The following is a 22,634-nucleotide window of genomic DNA, read 5'->3' on the forward strand; positions in this document are numbered from 1 at the left end:
GCATAGTATAAGACTGGAGTACTCCAAAAAGTCAATATAAATAGTAATTTTCTTTTATATTTGTTTGATAAAAAGCTTACCTCGTTGTTTTTCCTTTTTGTATTTTAACATTTCTTTGTTTGTGTATCCAGTAGTTCTTAAAATGTCTTCCAGAAACATTTCTTTTACTTCAAATGGTCTTCCCTGTACTAAACAGGAATTTTTTCAAACAGTCAATTTGCATCTTAGAGATAATTCACATAAAAACATGAGATTCTCAAATTAATAAATCTGAGTATTAATCCAAAGGCAATTCCACAGGTCAAGTGATCCTCATATTGTCCTTTAAATATAACTCTGATCTATATTTTAGACAACTGTTCATTTGCATGTTTTTTTCCAGTGTTTACTATTTACTTGATTGTTTGGCATCATGCTAGGCACTAGGAATATAAATGGTAAGCAGAAACAGAGTTCCTCCTGCTCTCTTGAAGCTTGAAGCTTGTAATCTAGCAGGGGAATCTGACATTAATCCAATAATCCAAAACATCAACGTAAAAATAAAGTTGTAAAAAGTCCTGTGAGAGAGAAGTACAAGATACCATGACAGTACATAATAGGGGAATTTGAAGGAATCAAGAAAAGCATCCTCACTGAGAAAAATGAGAATCAAGAGAAGGGAGTAAACAAAATAACTAAGCTACACAGAGAGGAAAGAGTATACTTTGAAGAAAAAAACAGTATGTACAAAGCCCCTATGGTGGGAAAGAGTATGATGTTCTCAAGGAACTAAAAGGCCAAGCTAGTTGGAACATGATGTGAAGAGGGGTGTGAAGAAGGGATTGTAGTTCAAGATGAGGCAGAAGAAATAGATAAGTCTTATTAAGGGTTTAGGTCTTTATTCTGAGGTAAAGGTTGTTCAACGTTTCAAGCTCATGAGAGTATTTAACATCATCAAAATTCCACTTCAGAAATCTGGCTGAAAATTCCACGTTGGCTGCAACATGGGGAATGGATTTAAAAGAAACCAGAGTGGATGAAACAGACCAGGTAGGAGCAATTACAATAGTTCACGCTGAAGAAGACAATAACCTGAACAAGACTGGTGATAGTAAAAATGGAAGGAGACAGACAGACTAGATAGATGGGAAGTAAAATCCACAGAACTCAGCATTAGATTGGATATGGAAGAATGATAAGGAAGTGTCAACCACAGTTCTTGAAAGTCTGGCTTACAAAACTCAATGGATGATGTTGTCATTTTCTGAGGCTGACAAGGAAAGCTAAAAGAAAAACAGGTTGGCTTGTGGGAGCCGGGGTTTGGTTTTAGACATGTCAAATGTTAGGTGCCAAAATGACCTTCAATTAGCAGATGCATAAATTTTATGTGCCTTACCACCCAGTAATATTATGAGCAAAAAGACTTACAGGTTTATGACTTAAGTGATTAGGTCAATGGTATGATTAACCAAGACAGGCAACACAAGAGAAGCAGATTTTTTAGAAAGGATTAAGTATTCAGTTTGGGCATATTAGAGGTGAACTGCTTATAAGCAACCAAGTCCAAAGCTCTGGAGAACAGTTTGAACTGGGAAATAAAGATTCAGGAGCCATCACTGCAAGAGAAAGTAGAAGCCAAGGGCAAGAATGAGATCTTCCAGGAAAACTAACTGTGCACCCCCAGTACCTAGTAGAGAACAGCATAGAGCAGGAAAGAGAGAAAAAGCAAAGAAATCAAAGAAGGAAGGGAAGGGAAAGGGGATGGGGAAGGGCAGGGAAGGGCAGGGACGGGCAGGGAAGGAGGAAAGGGAAGGGGAGGGAAGGGAAGAAGAGGAAAAAAATGGGTCATGGGAAAAATCCTCAAAAATATCAATATTTAAGCACCATGCAAAAGAAGAGAAGCCCACAGAGGAGACCAAGAAAGTACAGGCTGTAATACAGAATGAGACTTAGGATGTAGTTCTGGCAAATAAATTATGGGATACGAGCATTTCACAAAAAAAGGGTAACGATTATGAGAAATACTACGGAAAATATAAGTAAGATTTTTATGTAAAATTAAATCAATTTCAAAACAATAGTGGTAAGAATGCACAAATGAATAGCCCCATAAACTGCGGAAATGTGAATCATTTCAGCCTTTTGAAAAAGTAAAATGACAAAACCATCTTACTGTTAAAATTAAAAATAGATACATTCTTTTACTCAACAATTTCACTTTCAGGAATCTATCCTTAGAAATAAGAGCACCAATATATAAGAATATATGTAGAAGGATGCTCATAACAACGATGTTTATAGTAGGGGAAAGGGAGAATCCAGGACCAATCTAATGTCCAAATATTAAGAAATGGTTAAATAAATCATGGTACATTCACACTAGGAAATATAAAAGCAGTTCTTTAATATAATGAACTACATCTAGACTTCTAAACTGGAGAACTGCTCATGATATACTGTCATATGAATAAAGCAAATTGCAAAACATTGTATATGGCATGTGCCCATTTATGTAAAAACCATTTTCTATAAACCCAATATATATGTATATATTTACCTATGTTGTATGAGCATGGACAAGGTGAGACAGGATATACACTAGGCTTCAATATCAAGTAATCTCAGGGAAGAAAAGATATGAAATGAAAAGAAGACAGGTGATTGTGAACTTTTTCCCTGAATGTCTGTACTATTTCACTGAGGTAAACACATACAACTTTTTCAATTTTTGAGGAGGAAATCAATAATTTTTTTAAAGATTGGTGGAAAAACCAGATTTGATTAAAGGATAAGGACAAAAATTAAGTGGCAACATATTTAGAAGTACATGGGAGGTAAACACGGGCATTAAGACTTCTCTTTGAAAGAGTCTAGCAATAAAGGCAAAGCTATAGGACAGAATTTAAAGGGGAATACAAAATAAAGCATATCTCCTTTTAAGACTAGAGAGCAGGCTTACTACACAATACCAAAGAGTTATAGATGGAAAAGGAGAGGATGAAAATATATAGAGATGACTGATTAAGCATATTTCAGAGAAAACATAAACAGATGCTCTATACATCAGAACATTCCCCAATTTCTATTATAATAAATAAAATCAAGCCAAAAAAGTATTCTTTCATACAAATCCTAGAAGAAATCTGACAGTTTAACTTACTGTATGTCACTGGACAACTCCCGAAATATCTCATAAAAAGATTTACATCTAAGGCAGCACTAGAAAGAATTAGTTTCAAAGTTGGGTACTTCTGCAACAAATCTCTTAACTTTGTAAGTAAAAAATCACTAAATCGATCCCTTTCATGTACTTCATCCTGCAATAAACAAAAACAAAACCATGGAACAGTTAAAATACAAAAATAAAGTCTTTAAAATTATGGAGCTGCTGGGTTTCACACTAATTCAAGTTAAATGTGGACACAGCCAATTAATGAAAATTTTGTATTATGGACAATTTAGAAATAATCAGACATTAACGACCTACTGTGGGTAACAAAACACTGCCCTTTTTCCCACAAAAACTACAACAAATGCTGAATTAGTGGAGTCTAATTTAATGTAATTTTAATAAATACAAAATCTATTTTAATATGCTTCTGTTAGCATCAGGACCAGGTGCATCCTGTGGTTTGAATGCACAGAACTAATAAGTTTCCAAAAGCTGCCCTATCACAAGCTTATAAAACTTAATCTAAGTTTTCTGACACAAACTGGATAAAAGCTTAGAATTCTTTAACAAGGTGGTAATTCATCTACTTATTTCATCAGGAGCTAGTTAATTTAGCAGCTTAACCATGAAGTTAAATGACTTTAAAGTATGCCTCTAAGATTTGGAAGAGAAATCAGATGACTAAGCGCAGAAAAAAAAGAAAACTTTCACCATTCTGGAGAACTCTTAAAATACATGTGCCATTTTCATATATAAAAAGCACTTTTTAAAAAACTATCTACTTATTTTATTCTCACTCATAAAACCTGATGGTAAGAATATCTTTATTTAATATAAAATATTTATTTCTAACAATTATGGACAATAAAAAGTAACTTGAGGGACTTCCCTGGTGGTCCAGTGGTAAAGAATCCACCTTACAATGCAAGGGACACGGGTTCGATCCCTGGTCAGGGAACTAAGATCCCACATGCCGCAGGACAACTAAGCCCGCACGCCACAACTACTGAGCTCCTGAGCCTCAACTAGAGCCCACATGCTCTGGAACCCGCACGCCACAACTACAGAGCCCACATGCCCTGGAGCCTGCACACCACAACTAGAGAAGAGAAAACCTGCAGGCCACAACTAGAGAGAAGCCTGCTCCACAACGAAAGATCCTGCATGTCTCAACGAAGATTCCACATACTGCAACTAAGACCCTAAGATCCGACACAGCCAAAAATAAATTAAATAAATAAATAAATAATAAATAAATCTTTAAAAATAAAAGTTTAAAAAAAAGTAACTTGATTAGAATAGCCTGTTTTAAAAAAATTGGTTCTCATTTATATCCTATTCTAAAATTTTAATTAGATATTTAAATTTAAATATTCTTACCACAATAACATGTGTCACGGTTGACAATGAACTATCTCCTGCCATCAGAGTACGAAGCAATACCCCATTGGTGCAAAATGTCAGAAGTGTCTTTGGAGAAACCCTTTTTAAAAAATCAAAATAAAGTTCATAATTACAAATCTTTTATGTAATTAAAACAAGGTCATATATTAAATGCTAGTGTCCTTTGTACTTTAATAAGTGTTACTAATATAACAATGTACTAGTATATATGCTTTATTAGCAAAGTTATGTGAAATATGTATTTTATGCCTGATAATCTCACAAATTTATTATTACTAACAGCCTTTTATTAATTTAGTAATTATTTTGTTAAAGAACTTAAAAAGATTTTTTTTAAAGATCTTAAACATTTTTTACTTGGGGGAAAAAAGTGTATCATAAATGAGATTAGCTTTTTGAATCACTATATCCAAATAACTGTGAGCAAAGAAATGGTACTACTTCTCAAGAAGGTACTACTAGCATTACTACTACTACTAATAATAATCAATTCAGTCACTAACATTTACTGAGTGCTTACTATAAACTTCACATCAAACCTGTGCTCTAGATGCTTTCATTAGCCCCATTTTATAGATGAGGAAACTAAGACTCAAAGAGGTGAAATAACTTGCACTTTATCATGAAACTATGAAACAGGATTTCTATCTACGGCCCAAACTCTTTTTCAAGCTATTTATTTATTCAAAACCTAAGTTTAGACATGAGCTCAATGGCCTATTATAAACTTACTTGGAGCAAAATGATCATCTAACTTTTCAACTAACACATGCTCTATATTTAGTGAAATATAAATATTTAGTCTATTCTGAGAATGATAAAAAGCTACAGGTGAATTGTCTTTACCTGCTTTCTAAACGGATCTGATACCCAATTGTCTGACCAATCCTTTCTCTTCTCTCTGCAGCAACTCTTTCAGCCACAGCAATAGCTGCTAATCGTCTTGGTTGAGTACAAAATATACGGCAGGGGATACCATTTTTAAAGCAATCATCTAAAAGGAACTGAGGAATCTGAAACAAATTTTAAAGTACTATAAGACAACATAATTGTATATCCAGAAAATCCATGTCAATCAACTGAAAAACCATCAGAACTAAAAAAGTTATGTAACATGTCCAAACATAAAATAATCATAAAACCAACAACTTTCATGTAACTGCTAATAATCAGCTTAAAAATGTAATTTAAAAAGATCTTGTTCACAATAGAAACTAAAACTAAAACACTTAAAAACAAAATTATAAAGAAATAGTTAAGGTTTACATGAAAAAGATTATAAAACACTACTGAAAAACCAAGATTATAAAACACTACTGAAAAACATAAAAGACGGGAATGTACTAGAAAAATACAACATATTCCTGGATAGGAATAATCAATATTGCAAAAATGTCAATTCTCCCCAAGTTATCCTATAAAGTCAATGAAACAACAATCAAAATTCCATTGGAATTTTTTAAATAGTGAAAAATATAAAGAAACCAGAAATAGCCTAATACCAGGATTGCAGACACTTTTCTATAATTAAATTTAAACAGGTCAGAAAGATTTAAAATAAAAAGTAAAAGTCTTCCCCACCCATACTACTACCAATAGACCTCTCCATGAAAGTAACTACTGTTAATTTTCTTATAAACTCTTTTGGGGAAAAAAAAAAGTTTATACAACTTAAATTATTTGTGTATATAAACAGGTCTTTATTCACACAAAGTCATTATTATACTTAATGTTTGTAATTTGCAGATGTCACTTAATAACACATCAGATCTACCTAATCCATTTTAATAGCTGCACATTCCATCTTATGGATGTGCTATAATTTAACAAATATGACTATACATTAAGTAATTTCCAGTTTGTTTAGGCTTGTTATTTTTGATGCTGTTGCTTACTATTAAAAAGAATGATGCAGTGAACATCTATCTTCACATACTTACGCAAAGACTAATATATGTGGAGTCAAAGAGTATACAAATTTAAATTTTCATAGAAAAATTATCAATCTGCTCTTCAAAACAATTTATACTTTTACCAACAGAGCAGAAGATGCTGTTTTCCCAACACCTATGCAAATGCTGGATTTCATCAATTTTTAAATTTCAGCCAATCTAATAGTTGAAAAATATAATTATTGTTTTGATTTCATTTCTTTAACTATGAGTGAAAAGGACATCTTTTCATGCACGTCTTACCCTCCAGGATTTTTTAAAATTTGACCAGTTCATTCGGAAGCATAAATGCAAACAAACTGCTAAGAAATATCTAAAAAGAGAAGCTAATAATAAAGAGGAATATTATGCTACATACTGTAAAACTACAAAATGCAAAAAGTGAGATCTTGGTGTAGGAACAGATAATTAAAAATACATAACAAAAATTCCAGAAATATACCCAGGTACTATAGAAATTTAGTATTTGATCAAAAGTAGTATCTCAATACATGCACCCCAATGTTCACAGCAGCACTATTTACAATAGCCAAGACATGAAAGCAACCTAAGGGTCCATCAACAGGTGAATGGATAAAGATGTTGTGGGTATATATATATATATATATATACACACACACACACATACATACACACACACACACACATGTACACAATGGAATATTACTCAGCCATAAAAAAAGACTGAAATGTTGCCATTTGCAGCAATATGGATGGACCTAGAGAATATCATACTAAGTAAGTCAGACAGAGGAAGACAAATATTATATGATATCACTCATATGTGGAATCTAAAATATAATACAAATGAGTCTATTTACAAAACAGAAACAGACTCAAAGACATAGAAAACAAGCATATGGTTACCAAAGGGAAAAGGGAAGAAGGGATAAGTTAGGAGCATGGGATCAACAGATACACACTACATAAAATAGATAAGCAACAAGGATTTACTACATAACACAGGGAACAATATTCAATATCTTGTAATAACCTATTATGAAAAATAATCTGAAAATAATTATATATATATATAACTGAATCACTTTGCTGTACACCTGAAACTAACACAATATTGTAAATCAACTATACTTCAATTTTTAAAAAGTAGCATCTTAAAATCGGAGGAAGGGATTATTAAATGAAAATTATATTGGAACACTAGATACTAACATAAGGAAAAAAGTTAGATTCCTACCTGATATGACACAATAAAATAAACTCCAGATGGATTTTTAAAACTACAAATATAAAAGTATTAGAATAAAATATTTGTAGGAAAATGTTTTTTAATCTTGGGGTAGAAAGTGATTTTCTGAGCATGGCATGAAGCCCTAAAAAAAGACTGACAGATTTGACTAAATAAAAATGTAAAACTACTAATCAAGATACCATAAGCAAAGCTAAAAAAGCAACCAAAAAATTGGGAGAAATTGTTTTTAAGATATCTAACACATAACAGCCATGTATCCATAATGTACAAAGCATTATTAAAAATAAATCCAAAATGATTAAACCTAAAGAAAAATAAGATATAAATAAGTAACTCACAGAATATAAATAGATAATAAGCAAACGAAAAGATACTCAACTAAGAATCAGAGAAATTAAAACATTATTTTTTGCTTATCAGATTGATAAAGGTAAAAAATAAATTATATCCATTGTTGCCTAAGTTTTAGAGAAATGGGAACTTTCAGTACATTCAGTACTATTTTAATATGATAAGTCTTTTTTGAATTAACAGACAGTAACTAGTTAATCTAGCTACTAAAATTTTAAATGCAATATTTTTGATCCAGCATTTCCACTTCTAGGAATTTATCCTATTAAAACATTCCCACAAATTAGAAAAGAAATATTAGGATGCAATATAATAAAGTAAGTACAGAGTAAGATTCCTGCTCTGCCACTTCCTAGTTATGTGAATTTGGGTAGATTAACATCTGTAAGTTTTAGTTTTTATTCCACATCTGTAAAAAGAGATAATAACAAGCCTACATATCTTGGGTTAATAAGATGTTTAATTAAGATAACTGTTGTAAAACTTCAGCACGCAGTAAACAGTCATTTATTTTATCACTGTTATTACAAAAATGCTCAGGAATGCTACTCAATTGTTTAAAAAATGAGGTCTATCGCTAGGTACTAACACAGAAAAATATTCAATATCTATTAAGTGAAAAAAGCAAGATGCAAAGCATATACATATTATCCCATGTTTGTTTTAAAAATAATCTATATCAATACTGTAAAGAGAACAAAAACAAAACAAACAATCCCCCGAAAAACCCAGAAACATATACTCCAAGTTTCTGACAATAAACCAGGGAGAAATATAAAAACATTATATTTTCTATAATGTTTGAATTTTATATAATGAATATGAACATTCAAAAGGCAAATAAGGGTTTCCCTGGTGACGCAGTGGTTGACAGTCCGCCTGCCGATGCAGGGGACACGGGTTCGTGCCCGGTCCAGGAAGATCCCACATGCCACGGAGCGGCTGGGCCCGTGAGCCATGGCCGCTGGGCCTGCGCGCCCGGAGCCTGTGCTCCGCAACGGTAGAGGCCCACGTAACGGGAAAAAAAAAAAAAAAAAAAAAAAAGGCAAATAACTTCCTAATGCTCCCAAAGGAAAGATGAAAATGGCTAATGATATTAACTTCAAACTGTCATATCTGTATTTCATAGGACAGGAACATTAGTAATTTTACTTGAACTCCTTGAACAAGATACAATTATTTCTTAGGTTTAAACCCATTCAGATTAATAGTTTCTTTTGAAAAGCAACGAAAATAATATTTAATTCCTAACTAAATTCTCCAGATCTTTTCATACCTAGTAAAATGATACACATAATTGTGAAAATAGACATCCATAATTCCAGTATACAAATATCCTTAGGAAGAACACTCAATTTAAATAAAACCATATTTGTTATATTTTATCAAAACTTTCATTATCTCTATTTGATATAATTAAAATGGCTACAATTAACATCAACTGACAAAACTTTCTAATACTAAAACAATTATAACAATCTAAGACATCTGAACAGATTCTTTGGCATGACTCCATGGAATTTCACTTAATCATAATCATATTGAAGAAAAATCTTATACATTGTCTTCATATAAAAATTTCATCACGTTTGTAATTAGTTTTATAGGCTCATGTTTTAGGTATAAAGAGTTACACTTCTGTGAAAATGATTAAGTCCCACAAGTAAATAACTGATAAAGTTTATAGTCAACCTCTCCTACCACCTTGCCTTATTTATCTAACTTTATGAAACCAACCAATATAAGCATAGGAAATCTTAAGCAATTGTCAAAAGCAAATTTATTTGTCCATAAAAGAAAAGAAGAAAATGTAAAATTATACTGACTATTCTATCTGCACCTCAATCAAAAGCAAAGTAATTTTACTGTTTCAACATGCTAACATGTTAAAGAATATAAACAAGAAAAGGTCATATCATTGTACCATGCTTACTTCCAACCTTGTCAGCCTATGAGTGAAACTTCATAACAATGAAGTACTATGATTCTAAACATCCAAGTCAAACATGTCATATTAATCCCACTTTATGTTAACTTTATATTAACACTTCTTGTTGTTATCAATATTACTTTTAATTTAGCTATGTAAAAACACTATGCTAGGCACTTCACAGACATTACCTCTAAACCCCACCTCGAATGGTAGCAATTGTTAGTACCATTTTATAAATGAGGACTCTGGCTTCAAGAGTTACAAGTCTAGCCTAAAATTTCACATTCAATAAATGTGGAAGCTGGAATCTGAACTGAAGGTCAAAGTCCATTTTCCTTTCATGATACCAAATCACAACCTCACCTCTGTTTAAATAAAGCCCTTATGTACTAATTTAAGAATAAATATTTTAAAACATTACCTTTCTACAAATTCTCAAAATGTACTTCCAGTAATAATTTATTTCTGAAATAACCCTTAAAATAAACAAAAGTTCCTTTTTTGTTTTTTGTTAAAATACATGTAGTGTAAATTTGATATAAAACTATCACGAGATAAAATAATTTTTTCTTCTATAAACAACAAAGAAGAAACAAACCTGTGTAGTCTTTCCAGACCCAGTTTCTCCTACAATCAAAACTACTTTATTTTCCTTAATTATTTTAACAATTTCTTCTTGTTTCTCAAACACTGGCAGAGACTGCCTGAAAGAATCAAATTCAGATTCTCCTCTTTTCACTGGAATCTGAGATATGCCACTGTTGAGTCGCCCACTTGTCTTGCTCATTTCCCGGTTTTCTTTGAAAATGAATAAGAGAACAAAAAAATTTATGATCAACAATAAAAAGAGTTAAAAAACAAAAATAAGTAATTTCTAATGTAATTCCTTTCAAGTGCTTCTTCTCTACTCAGTCTAAAGTTAAAAAGCAATGCCTCAGCTGTTGTACTGCCACACAATATTCTTAGAGAATGTTACACATTTTTATATCAATCAGAAGGCAAATTCCCCAAAAGTATTTCCGGTGCACAATGTTTAAAAATGAACAAAAACCAATCATTCAAAAATCATTAAAAATAAAACCCAATTTTGATATCCTAAAATAATTTTCAGCTTTGTTTCTATCAATTATAACACAGAAAATTATAATTTTAGAGTAGGAAACAATGTATATTATACTTATAAATTCTGTTACATACAGTATGAAAACACATATGAAAAATAAAAAACCCTCTATGTTTAAAGTTAGCATGTAAGATCATGTGATCAAACAGAATAATATGTGTAAATATAAGGTCCTAATGATTAACAAATCTAATTGTGCATTTTAGCCAACATCTACATTTAAGCAGATAGGAATACAAAAGGCATGATGTGCTTTATACTCTTCACATAACCCAAAATATTTTTATGTGCATGTATTTTTAAAACTCCTTGATAGCTAGCACCATGCATTTCTACATTCTGCAAACGTACTCCGCCAATAAAAATTATGCAGATTCTTTCACTGGAGATAATAAAAGAAATAACTTTCTCATTAGAAAAGTTATTTTTCCAAATAGTAAAATTACTTCATTTTATAACCTAAATATATTTATTTATCTACCTTTGAACAAGTTAATGTACTGAAGACTCTGTCCTGTCTCTTTCCAGAAGCTAAAGTCCCAATTCAAAATCCCACTCATTAGTGTGTCACAGCAGCATAATATAGGAAAGTTCAGACTTTGGAGTCACATCCCAGCTTTGTGGTTTACTGGCTGGTTGAGTGGCCTTGAACAAATTTAACTTCTCTGAGCCCCAGTTTCTTCACCTGTGAAATAGGGGAAATTCTTACCTTGCAAGGGTTGCTATGAGGCTCTATGTAGAGTTTAGTATACTGTCTAGCACACAATAAGTGCTCAATAAATGTTTAGCTATTACTGTAACACTTTACAAAAAACCCTGTCTAACTTAATGACATGCCTTAACACTGCAATTCATTCCAAAATCTTCACAACTCTTAATCATTTCTAACCAACTATTCAAATTGAGAAATCATATTTCATGTTAGTTTTTAAAAATAAATTTTAAGTGGAAAAAGAACAGTCAAGAAATAATAGGATAAACAAGGAAGCTCCCCAGAAAATACATACCAGCTTCAACTGCAAACACATTTCCTCTTTCTGTTTTAGGCAGAAGTTCAGTACGCTCTTTACTGGTGACAGGAAATCTTTGAATTAGGCTCCTAACAGCATGTTTTGCATTATGAGTCAAATTACAGGTCATCATTGCATGAGCTGTTTCTGATCCATCTTTCTTCTTCACAGTTAGGTATCTACTTGCTCCCTTTCTGAATATTAATAAAAATCATTTATTTACTATATATAGTCAATTTGTTCACATATGATGTATGGCTACTTAGAAAACATGTCTCAAGCAAAACACTGAAAAAGATCAAAATGCTTTGGGATAAGATGCTGGAAATCCCAGAAAATTCAGTAAAGAGGAATTTAATGCTAAACTGGCCACAAGACCATTTTCAATTAAAATTTCAAAATGCTGCAAATCCAATTTTAAATCAGCAAAAAAAAAAAAAGGCTTACTTACCCTTAAGTGTTAAAGTTTGTCTTAGCAGGCTTCATGGTGGATGAAACATCACCAGTTAATACATGCTGGGAAACATATAGAGGGAGAAAATCAATTTGAACAATAGAATCTAAAATTGATAATGAAAACATTATAGTGGTCCAATTATAACAGTGGTCCAGACTAATATATCCCACTGAATGTTTCTCCAGTATGCTGGTAATGTCACACTCCCATGAAAACCTGTTAAGAAAGCCAAGTTTAGTGGCTGGACCAAAAAAACATAAATCAGCACTACTGATAAGTATTTTCAGATGTATACTGGGGGAAAAAAAAAAAGAAGTTTTTCAAAGCTTCTGACTCTAGCCTTCAATTATAAGGTAATGATGATTTATAACTGTTCTCAAGTTACCTGATGTAGGTATATTTACTTCTTTAAATGGTCCTAATTGTGTCTTTGATGACTTCTGTAGCTTTAGGAGTACTAAGTACAATGTTATACACACAGGAAGTCCTCAAATGTATTTTGAATGATTTAATAATACATGTCTATAATCTAGTACAATGTAGTACTGTAAAGAGCTTGGGTTATGAAAGCAAACAGACTTGGATTTGAATCCTATCTCTACCACCTACTAGCTGTGGGACCACAAGCAAATTATTTAATAGCTCTGAGCCTAAGATGATAATGATAATAATAATAATAATAATACCTGCCTCAAAGGACTCTTCATATGATTAAATAAGATAATGCACGTAAAGGGCAGTATCTGCTACAAAGTACACATTAAATAAATGAAAGCTATTATTATAATTATAGCCAGGAAAAAATATCGTTTCTTGTACCAAAAATAGTTACACAAAACATTTCATAAAATGTTTTGCCATTTGTTAATGCCACTATCATATTATAGAAATGAGCAACAAAGCCACAAATACAATGAAAATTATATATATAATTTTACTAATTCTAAACTAAATTTTAGAATTTTCCTAATTCCTAAATCTAATTTAAATATTTTCAACAATATATTCACTATAGAGTGACATGAAACTGAAGATTAACCTATACAGCTTCAGCTATCTAAGTCTTCTAAGTGAGGTTTTCAATTTACCAAGATTTTTAATTTCTGGAAACTCCTCAATGAATTATACCCTTTCTATGCCATCATCTACTCCTGGACAAGTGCTTAGTGATGCTTAAATGATGGCATAAAGATGAGCTTATTAAAATCTAACTGATCTAGAAATTTTAGTCATTTCCATGGTAAATCAGAATTATTGGATTCTAGAGATGTTCTCTGTAGTAGGTTCTTTTCCCATGGACTTTTCTGAAACCTCAGTACAGTCATGATAGACTCAATTATTCATTCCCCTTCTGTTCCATGTACTTCATAAAATTTTAACTATAGAAGGCCAGAAGTGTGCTGAAATGAGCACTAGAGCAACAGTCAGGAGGCTTGTGTTCAGCTAGTAATAATCTTTCAATTAACGAGCTATGTGATCAAAAATAAATCATTTTACTTCTCTGACACAGAATTTTAAAACCTCTAATATTTCTATCAGCTCCAAGATGCTTTAATTTTCTCAGAAATCATCTCAGGAAAGTTTTGCTATATTTCACCTTTAATTTTATTTTATTCATTCATTCAATCATTCATCATATATTGATTACCTACTGTATGCCAGGCACTATGCTAGAAGCTACAATTACAAAGTTGAGGAAAATATACTCTTTCCTCAATAAGCTCACAACTAAAATAACAGGTCAGATTGAAACTTTCCTAACATAGGTTGCCTAATAATAATTCAGCATTAATCTATAACAATAACTCATACTAAGCGAGTGTGAGTACTTAGTCATTACCATTTACAATTTACTAAATTCAGTTTGAACCCAGATGGTGGGACAGAAAGAGAATATCAACTTGATAGTTTTTATGTTTTAGTAAAAAAATTCTACTATTAGTGCTATTAGGGCTCACTCCTACCCCATTCAACACCACAGTGACACTGATATATAATTAAAAAATTAGTGAAATTTTGGCAAAATATTCACCTCATTATTGTGTGGATGAAAACATTCAATATAGTAGAGTTGTCCTACTATGTAAACTAACACACTGAAATCTCATCATCATGCTTTCATTCCAAGGTAACCAACACTATAATTTGATGAATATCTAGTAGTTCCCTTTACACAGCAAAATTGACTAGAAACTACCTGCACAACATGGAAAAGATGCTAGATAAATGAACTTCACAAGAATTTTTTAAAATAATAACATGTAAGCCCTATATGCCATATTTAAGTATAAAAGTAAATGGCCTACAAATACAGATAAGAACATCATAACTTCTAATTTTCAAAGGGAAAAGTAATCATGCATGTTATAATGAACTTACGACATTTCAATAGCTTCTTCTTTTTAAAGAAAAATGATGATATAACTAATCAAATTTGATGCAATTTTAATATTAATAAATGTTTCATTTACACAGCATGTTACTGAGTAATCTACCTCAAATACAACCATACACCTTGCTATTCCCCACTTTACAAACCTGAGAACAGTTTAAAAATCTGCTAAAGAGCCAAAATCTGAAATCACTGCTTATAAAGCTCACATCCACCAAGGAGCTAATGCCTCTAAAAAAAATACACATTTGTTTGATGTCTAGTATATACTTAATTTCATATCCCTTTAATTTATACTTCCACTAAGCAGACAGATGCAAAGATCTAACTCCAAACCATTTTCTCCTCAATACTGTAATACAAAATTACAAATTTATTAAAGTTTGAATCATACAAATTTGTGCTTTATTATGATTACCTAGAAAATAATAAACCAAATGAGTTAATTTTGTCACTAAACACAATTATTTTCATGTGATGCTATGTTTGTGGTAAATTTTTTTCTTTTTGTGACTTAATGGACAATAAGCAACTTAGAGATGAGCTTTATCCAATATCTCTGTCTTAACTCCTCACAGTTCCTAAAACACTGTTATGAACTCACTGTGAAAAACAAAAATTAATTAGCTAAACATTCACTAGGTCTGATTGCTGGCTCTGCCACCTGCTAGCTGTGTGATCTTGGGAAAACTATTTAATTTTCTAAGCTCGAATTGCCTCATCTGTTATACAGGCACCAGGTATTGAAAAAATAGAACCTACCATACAAGCCTGTTGTGAGGATCAAATAATCTACTTAAAGCACCTAGCACAATGCCTGTTGCACAAGAGCACTTAATAAACGTTAGCTACTGTTACTATTATTACTGCGCACTGTAGGTGTTTATTTAATGGATATCCAAAACTTCACTAACAGGGTTCATCACTTTTAACCCATTTTCTGTTTTAGCTAGGGGAAGAGAGGTGGAGTGCGGTATGCAATCTTCCATGGCAGGAGGTAAGGGAGGCAGTAACTAAGATCTGAAAGGGGGTCTTGTTGTACAGTAGAGCCTCCTGGTCAGGGTGAGTAGAATAACTGGATACCTATTAAGCAGCACCTTCAGCAATCACAGGATAAAAAACCTGTACTTGGAAAACCTGCTTTCATACACTTTATATTTTCTCTTTCCACAAGTTTTTAACAAAGTTCATCTTGTAAATTTCTTTTTGTCTAACTTGGACTAAGAAGAATAGGAAAGAATTTTGTTTTATTCATGAACAAATTAAAGACTCAAAAAAGTGTGCTCTTAGAACCAAAACACAGTGACATAGGTTGAGGAAAAACAGAACAAATTACAAGGTGAAATTTTGACTGGAATGTCTAAGAAAACGTTAGGATATAGTGAAGAACACAAAATGGGGGTGTTACTCCAACAAGAGTATTTTTACCAAAAGATGAGCAATTATAAAGAAAATAATCAATTCAAAGTAAACCCAACTCTCTAAGAGGAGATGAAAAACAAAATCCAACACATGTGGCTTCATTTTGAAAGAAAGGAGATTTAAAAAAATTAAAAAGTGATCAGAAAAAAAAACCTGTAAATTATCACACAGTAAGTCTGGAATCTGTTTTTTAAAAACCTTGTAAGAAACTCAAAATAAACTACGGGATCACAGAATCTTAACCAACACATAGAGATTAACTCCTTCATTTTTTACATTTAAGAAAACAGGCCTTTAAAGTTAAGGGACATGACCAAACCTAAAGAACAAAGCAGTGACAGACTGGGATTAGAATCCAGGTTTCTTGTCCTTTCCTCCACACCTCTCAAATAGGTATTATGAAATCATAACACCAGTCACAAAAAAAAAAAAAAAAAAAACAAACACACAACAGAAAGACTAACTTAACAATTATTAACTAACTTAACTATCCTAAATTAACAAAGTTAATTCTAGGAGGTTAAAAATAAAAGATCGTTACTCAAGAGTGAACAGAAAAACCCATACAAGTCAGGTACAAATTCTCATATAAATGAAAAGAAAGGATTTAAGAAATATATTCAAAGTGATTTAGTTCTTTATATATGTAAAAAGAAGGAAAGGCATTTGAAAATGACAAGGACCACTAGAAAAACACTGTACTAAGTTTGCTCAGAGATAAAAAGGGATTGGGAAAGAGCTAGGACATTTACGAAGAAGAGGATTTATGGAGCACTAGATATAGGGAGTAGGGATGAGATAATAGGTGGAGTTGCCTTGATTCCCTTAGCATCTCTTTCCTGTTTCCTCTTTCTGTCTCTTCAATGTTTCTTCATCCCCCTTTTTTTGTCCTGATAACTTGCTCTCCCCTTCCCCCCCCAAACTTTTTTTCATCTCTGGACCATCCTTTAAAGGATCATGCTACTGAACAAAAGTAGAGGTAGTCTAGTCCAATGGACTGCTTTTCTAAGAGTAATTTCTAAAGGTCATTTCCAAGTTCACTGTTTAGAATTAAAAACCCATATGTGACCACAGAAATGATGTAGCTGCAGAACAGTGTGTTTATAACAGATATTTTCTAGTGCAGGCCCACAATCTCTTATCTACTACCCTTAAATCCAAACAGCTCTGAAAAGTGGCAGACTTCTGAAAGTCTGCAGCAACTTCATTTGGCAGCAAAGCCTGGTTAAATTAACATGAAGCTATTTATGATCTTTATTTACCTTAGTGTGAATAGTCATACATTTTTCAGCAAGAAATATAACATACTGCTAATATACCCTATTGCCTTTCTGAAATCTGAAAATCTGCATCTCAAAACATATTTGGCCCAGGCCCTTTTGGATAAAGGATTGTGGCCCTGCACCTTATTTTTATTTTCAAGTGCAATATTTTACCTATCCAGATGACTATAATATGGGTGGGACCTTTCCAGGATGCCAACACTGGTTTCAGTGATGTTCAAAGTGCACATGCACCTAAGCTACATCCCTTGTCTCAGTCAGTAACTGTACCATCACTATGGTGGACATTCATATGCAAGACATTGCAACTTCAGCTACTTTCACCTTAGGACCTTCTATTTAGTCATTAATATATTTACTCAATTAAGGCTTTGTTTTCCCTCTTCTTAACCTAAAAGCTGGAAGCTGAAATTTCATCTTTTTTTCCCCCAATCTCAGTGGTTCTCAACCAGGAGCAATATTGCTCCCAGGGAAGATTTTGGAAATGCCTAAAGACATTTTTGGTTGTCACAACTGGGGGTGGAAGTGTTACTGGCATGTAGTGGGTAAAGGCTAGGTATGCTACTAAACATCCTACAGTGCACAAAATAGCCCTCCACAATAAAGAATTATACAGTCCAAAACGTCAATAGCACCAATACTAAGAACTCTATATCAGTCCCATCATTCTTATTCCCAAAATGAAATAACTCCACAGAATTTTAGAGTTCTTCAATATGGATGGCTCAAATGACTTTTCCCCACTATGGATAAGTGATCTTCAAAAAATATTTACGTTTCCTCTTGTTCAGTTTTATTTAATCAGTTCTAATCATCAGATTCGTGACTTGGTATGAAAAAAAACAACAAGCATGTGTTCTAAAAGCATACCATTATAGTACAGTAGCATCAAAAGAGATAAGTTCTGTAAATAATTGTACTTATTATTTTTAGTCCATCCATTCTTCAAGAAAAAAGTTTTGGTTTCCATACAAGAAGAGAATACCTTTCTCAATGCAATCAACTTCAACTTTTAAACCATTCTCTTTATATCTTAAAATTTACCTTCTTCTCCCACTCTCCCCCAATCAGGGAAAACAAAAAAGGGGGACAGTAAGAAAAGCAAAGAGCTGAGTTTGGTACAGACATGAATCAGATCATCTACACACAATATAATTAAGGATGTGAATCTAACTAAAGCAGTAATAACTAGTCAAAAACATTTCTCTTTTTCGGTAAATAATTTTTTCAATTAAGAAAACTTGTCAGCTTACCCTTTACTTTTAGAAACCAAACCAAGAGACTGACTCAATCGATGAATAAAGGCTCTTTCCGTACTGGTCAAAGAAGAAGGAAATTCCATTTCTACATGGAAAAAAACACAAAGCATCATTTGTGGATCGGCAATTTTCCTTCAAGGTACTTCAATACACATATATGTTTATAAAATATGAAAAATCATATAAACATATAATCAAATTATCATATTTTATGTGAAAAACAGATATAAGCATTCCTAGGAGATACTGTGGGTTTGATTCCAGACCCTTGTAATAAAGTGAATATTGTAATAAAGCAAGTCATACAAATTTTCTTGGTTTCCAGGGCCTATGTTATGTTTACACTACACTGTAGCCTATTAAGTGTGCAATAGCATTATGTCTTAAACAACAACATACACAATTAATTTAAAAATCCTTTATTGATAAAAAATGCTAACCATCATCTGACAACATGGAGTTGCCACAAACCTTCAATTTGTAAAAAAGCACAGTATTTGCAAAGCACAATAAAGTGAAGTGCAATGAGATATGCCTGTACTAATTAACCACTGAATGTCTACCAGAATTCTGATATTAATAACATTTAAACCTAAATTTGATAAAGGACCCTGATGTTCACCAAAGATTAGTCCTCTTGTGCTGAAATCTTGAGCTCCTGATGAACATATTTTACTATCTTAACTTACTTGCTTAACCAACAAAATGTTTATTTCCTTCAAGGATGAGGTATGCTCAAGTATTATGAATGCTCAGTATCAGATTCCAGTGTCTTTGCCTTCAAAAACTGCATAGAATCCCTATTTCACTGTCTCAGACTGGATATGATGCTGTATATTTCTGGGGCTTCACCTCTGTTTAATGAAAGTTCAGAATCACTCTGTCCAGGTCCTTTTTTGCGGGGAGAGGGAAAGACTCTAAGCTTCCAGAATAAGGGGTCCTCTACTTAGAGGAGCAAATCGGAATGAGCTCTCAATATCCTGTACTGATCATAGGTCAGCTGCCGGTTCTGCACTGTGTGACCCAAGACAAGTAGCTTTCCAACCTTAAGAGGTATGGAAGACGTTTCGTCTAACAGAACGAGTTTCTTTTCTTTTTTTTAAGTGTTTAGAGTGATACTTCCAGGATGTAAACAAAGCAGTACATATTGCCACTGCATTTATTCGTCGAATTTCCTTCTGTTCCTCTACTTCCGAAACTCAAACTAAACGTACCTCGATTAAGGCTACCACCACCTCCTTTTAAAAAAAAAAAAAAAAAAAAAAAAAAAAAAAAAAAAAAGTAGAGTCTTAACAATACCTAAAAGTTGTGGCAAAGCTACCGAAAGGCCTCTCCCTGGGGAAAGAAATGCCTCCTGCAGTTGAGCAACCTGATTTTCGTGTCTTCGGACGCCAGACAAGTGCCCCGTAACCCGGCTGAGCCGCAGGACGCCACGGGGCTCTTCACATCCCCGGGCAAGGCTCACAACTCTGGCCCCAGCCCCGCGCCCGCTTCGCTCGGGCCCGGTGGACCGCCCCCGTCTCCCCCCGCTCCGGTGAGGCAGCCCCTTCCCACGAGGGACCGGGCTTCCGGGAGGTGGGGCAGCCGGCGGGGTCCCTGTCGGGAACCTCACCTCTCTGGTCCCCGTATCGGAAACGCTCCAGAGCGATATTGACCGCGATCTTCACCTCCTCGTCTATACGAATGTCCTTCAGCCCCTTGGCCCGGCCGCCTCCCGCAGGGCCACACGGCGCCGGGCCGCTACCGCCGCCCCCTCCAGGAGCCGACGGCCGCTGGGAGACGCTACTCGGCCTGGGCATGGCCCTGAGGAGGTGTTCTCCTCGCGGTACAGCGGCCAGGCCTGCTGGCTGACGGCCAACGACAGGGAAAGTGGGCCTCGGGGGCCTTGGCGGGGCCAAAAGGCTCCACAGGCTGCCTGCGCTGGATCGGGCTCACCGGAAAGCTCCCGGTGTCCACAGCAGCCGATGAGGCGCCGGCGGCACTAGAGCGCCAGCCGGGCGGAGAGCGCGGGCGTGATGACGTCACCGGGGCCGGCGCCAGTGACCTCAGCACGCCGACTGTCCCTGGCGTCCTGCGCGCTGCGTCCAAATCTCCAGCTCCCTGTCGAGCTGGTTCTTCCTGTCGTTTCCTGTCCCCACGCACCGCCCCCCCGCCACCGTCCCGAGGGCCTCTCGTTCAACTACTTATTCAGTCGCTCGCTATTTGGTTAAATCATTAATTCATTCAGTAAGCATGTGTGGGCTTCTACTATGTGCCCTAGATATACATTGGGGAACCAGACAGAAAGGGCTCCTGCCTTCGTGGATTTTACATTCTAGTGGGGGTAGAGTTGCCAGATTTAGTAAACAAAAATACAGGATGCCCAGTTTATTGGAATTTCAGATAAGGAACACAATTTCAGTATAGGTATTTCCCATGCAATATTTGGGAGCACACAGAGTAAAGAATTATCCGGTACCTGAAATGCAAATTCAACTGAGTGGCCTTATTTTATCTGACAACCTATATAGGAATAACAGTAGACAAAAAAAATGATTAAAGGTAGTTGTAAGTGCTATGTGAGATAATGGAATAGGAAGATGCAACCCTTTAGTTTGGGATGTCAAGGAAGATTATGAGAATGTCCATTTGCTTGTATACAATTCCACTAACATAAACCTCAACCCAGCCACCCTAATTGCTTCCACTCTAGTCTTCCTATTATCCATTCTCCAGAAAGCAACTAGAGTGATCTTTTTAAAAACACAGTTGGCTTTCAGTATCTTTGGGTTCCTTATCACTGCTTCAACCAACCACTAAACCAAAAAAAAAAAAATTTTTAATTCCAGAAAGTTCCAAAAAGCAAAACTTGAATTTACTGTGCACTGCAACTATTTACATAGTATTTACATTGCATTAGGCATTATAAGTAATTTAGAGATTATTTTAAGTACATAAGAGGATATGTATAGGTTATATACAAATATTACTGCCATTTTATACAAGGGACTTGAACATCCTTGCATTATGGTATCCTCAAGGAGTCCTGGAACCAATCCCCACAGATAGAGAGACAACTGTACAAGCCAAGTAGGTTAACACCCCTACACAAGGCACTCCAATTGCTCCCCATTGCAACTATAAAACACCCTCAATTCCTTACCATGACCCTGAAGACCCTGCCTAATCTGGCCTCTGTCTACCTCCCACCATTCTCATCCTCACAGTGCTCAAATGCACTAATTTCTTTCTGTCCCTTGAACACACCAAGCTTATTACAGCAGGGGAACTTTCCACTTGCACAGTTTTCTCCTGCACATGACAATCTTCCTCCCAGTACTTCACATGGATGCCTCTTTCTCCTCATATAAGCCAGGATTCCATCCGTTACCTAGATAGGCTCTCCCACATCAACCCATTATCATTTCCCACTGTTTGAAATTATTTTGTTTATTTATATATTTATTATTTGCTCTTTTCACTATAATATAAGCTTTTTAGGAGCAGGAACCTTATCTTGCTTGTCACTGTTTCAACAGTAGCTAGAACTATATGGGCATACAATAAAAATTTATTGGTTTTCCATATTGTAGAATCTGGAATTAAGATTTGTCATCTCTATCCTCTGAAAACTTTCTTCATAATCCTTGGGATCCTAATCAATTTGATTTGCTACTAGAAAGAGTTCTGGATAAGCAGAAATAA

The 22,634-nt window shown here is 34.2% G+C and overlaps 1 protein-coding gene across 5 annotated transcripts in view; it reads right to left on the reverse strand.

Annotated features, from left to right (window-relative positions):
* YTHDC2 (YTH N6-methyladenosine RNA binding protein C2) overlaps positions 1-20,937 on the reverse strand; it is a 67,993-nt gene extending 47,056 nt beyond the window's left edge. For 4 of the 5 annotated variants that reach the window (XR_003003042.1, XM_024743361.1, XM_024743360.1 and 1 more), the window contains exons 1-8: positions 20,563-20,937; positions 18,945-19,035; positions 12,135-12,331; positions 10,603-10,802; positions 5,402-5,568; positions 4,532-4,634; positions 3,140-3,296; positions 81-188 (exon numbers count right to left, since the gene is read on the reverse strand). Coding sequence is in view for 4 of the 5 variants with exons in the window: in XM_024743361.1 (XP_024599129.1) it covers positions 81-188; positions 3,140-3,296; positions 4,532-4,634; positions 5,402-5,568; positions 10,603-10,802; positions 12,135-12,331; positions 18,945-19,035; positions 20,563-20,749 (1,210 nt within the window). In the remaining variant the exon portion in view is untranslated. Of the gene's footprint in view, positions 1-80; positions 189-3,139; positions 3,297-4,531; positions 4,635-5,401; positions 5,569-10,602; positions 10,803-12,134; positions 12,332-12,588; positions 12,654-18,944; positions 19,036-20,562 lie in introns of those variants that run through there. The other variant, XM_024743362.1, reaches the window with a different exon arrangement.
* Positions 20,938-22,634: the final 1,697 nt, after the last annotated feature.

Source organism: Neophocaena asiaeorientalis, unplaced genomic scaffold, assembly GCF_003031525.2.
Source record: "Neophocaena asiaeorientalis asiaeorientalis breed wild unplaced genomic scaffold, Neophocaena_asiaeorientalis_V1.1 scaffold26, whole genome shotgun sequence".
Classification (NCBI taxonomy): Eukaryota; Metazoa; Chordata; class Mammalia; order Artiodactyla; family Phocoenidae; genus Neophocaena; species Neophocaena asiaeorientalis.